This window comes from Helicoverpa armigera, chromosome 31 (genome assembly GCF_030705265.1).
Source record: "Helicoverpa armigera isolate CAAS_96S chromosome 31, ASM3070526v1, whole genome shotgun sequence".
Lineage (NCBI taxonomy): Eukaryota > Metazoa > Arthropoda > Insecta > Lepidoptera > Noctuidae > Helicoverpa > Helicoverpa armigera.
In genome coordinates, this window is record NC_087150.1 from 4,601,465 (window position 1) to 4,610,501 (window position 9,037).

The following is a 9,037-nucleotide window of genomic DNA, read 5'->3' on the forward strand; positions in this document are numbered from 1 at the left end:
CATTTAAAAATAAGTTTATTTTTAAGTTATTTTTTTAAATAGTTCGGATATTGCAAGAGCGTTTCAGAATTTAATACATATCTTTTTTTATTTGGCATAAATAATTACCGAATATTAATAGCTGTATTAAAATTATTCCGTGGTATTAATTCTACAAACAATTTTATATAAATCTTGGTTAAAAAGTTAGGTAAATTACTTAGCTGATGTCCTAATAATTAAATAATAACTAATAAAAACATCTTAAACAAAATAAACTTTGCTTTAAAGCAATCCCGTAACGAATATGAATGTCAAACGCCAAAGTTGGCGCGCTTTTTCCATTTTTGACATATGTCATTTAAATGTCAAGCTACCAAATACGATTAGGTTAGGTTTTATTGAATGTTGTATTTATAAGTATTACTAAATCGGTCAATTAAATTAATAAAAAAAAAAAAACATGAAATTACTCTGACAAGGCTGAAGGAATTTTTGAAAGAAATTTTTTTTTTTTCGATGTTTCATAAAAAATTGAAGTTTTTTTTATTTTCGAAAAGTCCTTCGGTTTTGATGTCGGTGTATTGATTTTCTGATTGGTTAAATAGTTAATAAAATTAACGAATTTATGTGAAAAAAATATCTTAAATGGGTGTGACTATTATTCCTAGTTAGGCGTAATTTGATAGGTAAACAAAAACTAAAAAATGTCCGCTCCACACAGGTTTATTCATTATTGTTATTTTCAAAATTAAAGTTTGTGGAAATAAAAAAAATATGGGCTCAAAATTTTAACTTAACTTTTTAATGTGTGGAGCTAGACAACCCAACTTTGGTTAGTCAAAACTTTACAATTTCTTTTTTGAGTTTTTTTTTTTCCAAAATTGCCTTTTTCGAAAGATTTTTCAGTTTGTGTGACAGTAAGATTTTATTTCGTACAAATTAAAGCTCGCTTTTCGGCCACTTTTTTTTCGTTGATGAGAATTTTGAAAAAATTATAAAAAAATGTTAAAAAAATAAGTTTTGACGGACCAAAGTGAATTTTTTATCATTACATGAGATTGTTATAACGTTGAACGCATGTATGTATGTTTTGAATTCGATGTATTTGTAATATTATATGTGACAAAAAATTATTGAGGATTTTATTTAAATTTAATTTTATTGAGAAAAAATTGAAATCAAATTCTTTTTGTAAATCTACGAATGGATATAAAATTGGGTAATGCCGTAAATTGACTGTTTTATTGTAGAATTTGTTTAAGACAATTTTTTCTCAATAAAAAGAAAACCTTCGCGAAAATGCAACACAGACGGTCGTTATTTTTTTTGTTTGTTAATTTACTTTTTTTTATTAATATTAAAAACTATTTGATATCGCCGTACCATAGACTACAACTGCGTCTATTTTGTCTGTGCTGCCTTTTGGCGACGGTTGTAGGTTTTTTGTTATTTTTTTTTATTATTCTCTTTATTTTTAAAACGACCGTCTTCTCTTTAATTAAAGTGTTGCATTTTCTCTCTTTCCCGATCCCCTGGTGCTGCTGGACTACAAACATACACACACTTACAAATCACCACATGGCTCAATTACACGAATCACCACTTGACACATTCACTGTTGAAAATATATCACCAACTGACACATGAAACACACATTTAAATCACCACATGATATTAAACACGGATCACCATCTCACACAAACACCATTGGAAATTGACATACATCAACATCTGACACAAACATCTTTTTTAAAATCTCCAACTGAATCAATCAATCACCTTTTGAACACAAATCTCAACTTGACACATAACTTGAAATACATCACACCCTATGACACAAACACCGTTGGAAATTAATCACCACCTGTCACATAAATACGCCTTTGGAAATAAAAACATCACCAACAAACCAACCGTTTTAAAATAATCACCAACTGACTCAAACACTTTCTGACTCGATCACCTATTGAACACGAATTCCTACTTGACACAAACACCTATTCAACACAAATCACCACTTGAGACACCGCTCTACACTAATCACCACCCGACCCACCGTTGACACAAATCACCGCGCAACAGCTACTTCAGTGCGGCTACTCCCGCACAAACTGACAGCTTCATGGATAGCGAGCTATTCGAGCAGATCCGCGCCTTCGAGCCTGATGGCATGGACGAATTTGATATCTACAGTAACATGAGCATGAAGTGAGGTGAGTTAATCACCGAGTGACTGTGTGGTGATTATTGAAAGGGGGATAGTTATTACTACAAAAAAAGTTTTTTTATGGCTTTTTTAACAATAGTCCATAACTTTTGAGGTCAGAAAATATATTTCTTTGCTAGAAGAGGCCTGTCCTATTTCTAATCTGTGTCTTGGAATTTAGGGGAATTATGATAAAGTCAGGAGTTTGATTGCAACGTTAGCAAAAGTATTGCAGTTTCTTTTGCAGGCCTATGTACAGCAGTGGACGATAGTTTACTGATAATTATTATACACTAACCTTTGCCAATAGTTTGAGGCAACCGTTCTGTCGCTTTTGGATAAAAGGTAGCCCTTCTTGATTAATGGGCTATCTAACACTGAAATCATTTTTCTAATTGGTCCTGTAGTTCCTGTGATTAGCGCGTTCAAACAAACTTCAGCTTTATAACATTAATATAGGGAAGGCATACATGATTATGTCAATAGCTTATACCTACTGCCCGTTCCGGGATAAAATATAGCCTATATTACTCGGGAAGAGTGTAGCTTTCCAACAGTGATAGAATTTTTCAAAATCGGTTCTGTAGTTTCGGATTCGTTTGTGTACAATAAAAAAAGTGTTTTTCTTTATTATTTATAGATGGATGCTACATACTAAATTATTTTCGTTAATTTTAGTTTTTTACATTTCTTTTACAGGTGACAAAAAACGTAAGAAACAAATTTTACCTTTTTATTTCATAAGTCTAGATATAAGCAAGTCAATTGTCTAAATATAAAATATAAATATTCGCTACTTCTTATTATTTTAGTTTCTTATACGTGCCATAGGAAATATTATGGGATTTAATTGAGTGTATATTGTAAAAAAATACTTATTTTTTATGTAAATCACTTTAAGGTACGCTCTTTTCTCTTGTTTCGGATGGCACTTTAAACTATAGGTCCCGGCTGTCATTGAACATCCTTGGCAGTCGTTACGGGTAGTCGGAAGCCAGTAAGTCTGACACCAGTCTTACCAAGGGGTATTGGGTTGCCCGGGTAACTGGGTTGAGGAGATCAGATACGCAGTCGCTCCTTGTAAAACACTGGTACTTAGCTGCATTCGGTGAGACTGGAAGCCGACCCCAAAATAGTTGAGAAAAGACTAGACAGGTGATGATTTTTTGAAAGAAAACGCCTTGTTGTGAATGCCTGAAATATATAAAAAGAGCCTAACCTACAGTGGTTTACTAATAGTAGCTAGTATCTTTTGACCGACACGCTGAAAAGTAGTTACATATTTGTAGTTAAAAAAGGAGATTATTAGAAATATAATAATATTTCATACTAGCTGCTTTTGCGCAGTTTCACTCGCTTCCCTTGGGAACTACTGCCCGAGCAGAGCCAAAATATAGCCTATGATACTCGGGAAGAGTGTAGCTTTCCAACAGTGATTTTTTTTCAAATGAGTTTTACAAGTTGCGGAGTCTTTGGGGTACTAACAAAACATCTTTAGAATGATATAAAGATGATGATCTCTCTCCGGTGGTGTCGGATTGTCGTCCCATCGCGCTATGAGAGCGAAGGAATAGTGAGTGCACCGCAGTCCAAGCAAATGCTCGTGCACTATAATATGTCCTGCGCAGCTGGCTGATCTCCTTATATGAGAACAGCCGCTGTGGCCGAAATCGGCCTTGGACGCCATTATTATTCTAGATGAAAAGGGCTTTTTATGTCGTGTCGGTCAAAAGATTACTAAATATTAGAAGCTTTTCAATTTTAAAACGTAACTTTAAAAAGTAAATACCAATAGTTTTAATTTTTTTTTCTAGTTATTGTTTTTTTTTTCTATTTTAAATCATTATACTGTTCTATTAATGTAGATTTTTTATTGAAATCAACGTCTTCGATTTTTTTCTAGTTTATATTTTTGTGTATTATTTAAGTATAATTTACAATAAAAAAGTAAAAATATTTTGACAGAAGAATTTATGACGAAAAAAATATTTTATTTTTAAATCAGGTTACTAGATTTTGGATTTTAACAGACACGAAATCGCTTTTGCAAAACTTGAAGTCCTGGGTTGGATACTCAGATTGGCTATATGTTTTTTATATTTATATTGACCGTAGTGCAGACGAGAGCAAATCAACCTACCTCTATCAAATGTTTTCAATAGATTTTCAACCTTATGACAATAGGTAGGTAGTAGGTTGACCTGCTGGCGTCTGTAGGTACTTAAAATTCTTAAAATAAATACATAGTTTCGATTGACGAACCTTTTTTAAAAAATTAATGGTTATTTTTTCTTTTTGACGAAGATTTTTGGACGTCAGTTATTTTCAAAATACTGTAAAATATATTTCATTAGTACTTACTGCGTTTTTGACTTAATTTCGTGCCATAGAAAGCACGGTGCCATTTTTGACTCAAAAAACTTTAAAAATTATATAAATTCACGGAGAAAGGAAAGATAGCGGAGATGCCATAAGGAAGATAGGTCAGGCGCCTTCTTGTAGCTCAAGCAACGTACGGTAGCCGTGATCAGTTACTAGAACTAACGAGGCGTTCGGGTTCCTTGTCAAATCAAAACCAATCTGTCGAAGATTGGTCTTGATTGATTGGTGATTTTATTTTGAAAATATTAAAATCGTATAAGAGGGGAGCTAGTAACGTTCCTCGTCCCCCTCGCCCCGCATGTTGTCGCGCTACTTTCTTAAGAGATTTTGCGTTATGACATCTTCGCTAGTCATTTTGTTCTCCATGATAGAAATGTGTTAGAATATTAATATTCAATGTGTTCTATTTGATTTAAACAGCAATATTTATTAATATTAAGTCAATATAGCTTTGTTTGATGTATCGTTATTGTTAGTAATGATATTTAGAAACCGATAATTTTAGTGTAACGAAAAATAATCGCTCCGATAATTTAAAAAATCGAACCAGCGTTCTTTTTTGGCTTCCATTTCTTTGCCGCGGCATTTAGGTTGCTTTGATATATTAGAAAAAAAAACTAATTATCGAACCGATTACATGAATTATCGGACCGATTACAGAAATTATCGCGACGATTACAAGAATTATCGGTACGATTACAAGAATTATCGGACCGATTACAAGAATTACCGTTGCGATTACACGTATTATAATTAAGATAATAATCACTATTGGTGTTATATCGGTCCTCTACCGCGTTTTCAGTAGTAATTATATTAATAAACGTCATTTGTATGTAATTAATTAAATGTTTGAATGTTGTCAATTTTGTGATATTGTGAGGCCTTACCGTTCAAAATTTAGTCTAAAATTGTATTTTTAGCGCAACTTGCTTCAGCCCGTTGTTTCACCCGCGTCTCAATATAACCGCTTCCCGTAGACAGGTGACAAAAGCTATCCTATGTATGTTCTTTGCCTGGGTTTATGCTAACTTCCCCTCTAATTTTCAGCTTAATCGGTTGTGTCGTTCACGCGTGAATGCCGTAACCAAGGGGTATAGGGATTTATTCTTTACATATACAGGAATTATCGGAAAGATTACTCGTTCCGATATAACCGATTTCAATATGTTACCTAACTCAGCCGTAGTTCGATTTTTGCTATGTAAAAATATTTGCACGACAATTGACATAACTTATTTTATGGTGTTTCGCCGGAGGAACTTCTTCCCGTGCGCGGATAAAAAATAGCATCGATAAATGGCCTTAGTAAATCAACAACAAAAATACATACATTTCTAGTGTGTGCAGTGTGATGCATTTCCTTCGAAAAGTATATCATTTGTACTATGAATTTGCTTGATACAGGTGATCTGATCAAGTGTTTTCAATGGCAATGCAAATTGCTTGCATAGCCGTCACACCTAGCAAATACATATACTGGTTGTCCACCCGCTTTTCTACAAAACGACTTCCTTTACACGGATAAAAAGTAGCCTACACCCGTTCTCGGATTCTATACTACTTGTGTATCTGATTTAATTGAAATCAGTTCAGTAGTTTTGGCGTGAAGACAGGCAGAGCTACTTTTGCATTCATAATATTGGTAAGGATTGTAAATCTGTAAAAAAAATATTTCACCTTAATGTCTTAGAATATTTGGCCTAATTTTTGGACCTAAACTTGGCCTAATTTCAAGCATTTATTTGTAGTTTTAATACCTAAATGGATGTGGTTTTGGTGCTTCGAAAAGTAAAAAAAATATGTGTTCTTCTAAATGTACTGTCTATATGTATGTTTGTTCTCTTATTCGTAAAAATCTTCACAAAAAATACTATAAAACTCCATGCCAATTAAAGTGATAAATACTCATTCATTATCATAGAAACTTCAAGAAGAAAAAAATAAGCCCAGAATGAATGTATGCATGACGTCTAAGCGAATGCATCGAAAACGTAACAAACCTTCGTATTTATAATATTAGCTAAGATGGTATACTTTTGAATGTACGTAAGTTTGTATGTACTTTCTAAGTATATCTTAGACACCAATGACTGTTTTGGATGGCACGTTAAACCCGATAGATGTAGGTCCCGGCTGTCGTGTACATCTTCGGCAGTCGTTACGGGTAGTCAGAAGCCAGTAAGTCTGAAATCAGTCTAGCTAAGGGGTATTGGGTTGCCCGGGTAACTGGGTTGAGGATGTCAGATAGGCAGTCGCTCCTTGTAAAGCTCTGGTACTTAGCTGCATCCGGTTAGACTGGAAGCCGACCCCAACATAATTGGGAAAAAGGCTCAGAGGATGCTATACTTTTGAATATTTTTATGAGTAAGACTTTTCTTCTAGCTTGTAATCGCCCCCTATATTCAAACTAGCATTTGAATGTTATGTGTATAGCAAAGCAAAATTAATATTAACTTAGTGTAAAATTGATCATACGAACTTTGATTTGTTGGACAAAACACTATTAATAGGTTTTGACTATGACTATAGCAAAAAAAAATAAGAAGCATTTTTAATATTATCTTGACGAATTTTACTATGTATGTAATAAACAGACAAAACATAAGATATTATTTGCCATTTTAATATATTTTTTGGTAAATGGTCATAGTCGTACAACGCATTTTGAAATTACACCAGAAATTATTGATTATAATTGTACGTAGCTTAATGTTTTCGCAAATTATGAATATTCTATAAGAACGATTATACTATAATAACGATATATCATTCTGATGACGATAATTATCAGAAAGATTACCAATTATAATCATCGGAACGAATCTTGAGCGCTGACCTTCACCTGCGCAGAAGTAATTTATTGGGTCCCTTTTGTGGTACGACTACGAAGTGAGGCGCGGGGGCGGGCTAAAGCGGTGATTCGCCCGCAGTGCATCGCGTCATAGTCGTCACTCGGGATTGGTTCTTTGCTAATAAATCACTTCTGCGCAGATGAAGGTCAGCGCTCAAGATTCGTGCCGATAACTATATAATTCTGTTACCGATAATTATGATAATCGGAGTCAGAATGGAAATCGTTGCGATAAATGTTTTTATCGGCGTTATAGTGTAATTGTGAATATATTGTAAGCTTTATCGTGGTTACATTTCACTGTAGAATCTATGTTTAGAAACAAATATAATGATTGTTGATTATTTTGTGTTGTTTTATTTCAAACTACCTTTCGCCCGCGGTTTCACCCGCTATTGCCCGTACCGGGATAAAATATAGCCTATGTTATTCGGGAATTGTGTAGCTTCCCAACAGTGAATTTTTCAAATCGGTTGAATAGGATTAGGTCCATACACTTGGTCACCTACTAGAATCTTGGTTTTCAGGACTCTTTGTATGTTGCAAAAGGTTTTTAAGGACTGGAGTATGCCCAGTCTTTATAAACGGGTTGTAATGGACGAACACTTAAAATATTGGTTTTTAAGATGTTTAGTAAACTTTGACGTTTGCTTTTTTTAAGGAATTAAAGTATTGATTAGTTCAGCTACTTTTAAGTCTGACCATACTTAGAGATAGAAGAAATTATAAATAAAACAAAAAGCTCAGAAACACGAACATTTTATTAATAAAAACAAAACAACCTTTCATTTTATAAGTACAAAAAATTATAAACGAAATTACTAAATATTTAGGTAGGTACTGAAATACGGATTTCAGGGGTTATGTTAGGTAATTTACAAGAGTATTAGGTAAGTATATATCCGATGGCAGTTTCTTCAATAAGCTATTAAAGGTAATAAAATATTTATAAATTGCATAAACTAGCTGTTTCTCGCGGCTTTCACCCGCTTTTCAAAGTAACAATTTTACATAACCGAATAAAAACTATAGGTACCCTATTCTTCTCAAGGTTTTAATCTATCACTATACCACATTCAGCCATTCTATAATCAAAGTGACAAACAAAAACACATTCGCATTTAAAATTATTATAGATCTCGCCAAACTTGATGACGGCTCCCAACTAAATTCGACTCGCAATGAGCCGTTCTTTAGTGTTAAACAATATTACTTTATCTGATTGTAAGAACTTTCGGAGTAAAACAAAGACATCAAAAATTACTTTGGAGTATATTATTACCGCGAATGTCAAAATCACTCATACAAAATGTCAACTTAGGTAAAATATCAAAAAAACATATTATATTTGAATTTCCCTCTACCAGTTACCGCATACACTTCAAGTTTGGAAAAACTATATCTGGGATTAACTTTCAGACATTATATTAGATAGTTTTTTGAACTTTCAACCATTATATTATTAGATAGTTTTTTGAACTTTCAACCATTATATTAGATAGTTTTTTGAACTTTCAATCATTATATTAGATAGTTTTTTGAACTTTCAACCATTATATTAGATACCTAGTTTTTTTGAACTTTCAACCATTATATATGATAGTTTTTGAGCT

General features: G+C 33.2%; 1 protein-coding gene across 1 annotated transcript in view; it reads left to right on the forward strand.

Moving 5' to 3' along the window:
- Positions 1-7,768, forward strand: part of LOC110381656 (signal transducer and activator of transcription 5B) — a 45,443-nt gene extending 37,675 nt beyond the window's left edge. Inside the window, exons 21-22 of the mRNA XM_064043420.1 lie at positions 2,065-2,195; positions 2,888-7,768. Of these exons, the coding sequence (XP_063899490.1) occupies positions 2,065-2,194 (130 nt within the window). The 3' untranslated portion in view covers position 2,195; positions 2,888-7,768. The remainder of the gene's footprint in view (positions 1-2,064; positions 2,196-2,887) is intronic.
- The last annotated feature ends 1,269 nt before the right edge of the window (positions 7,769-9,037 follow it).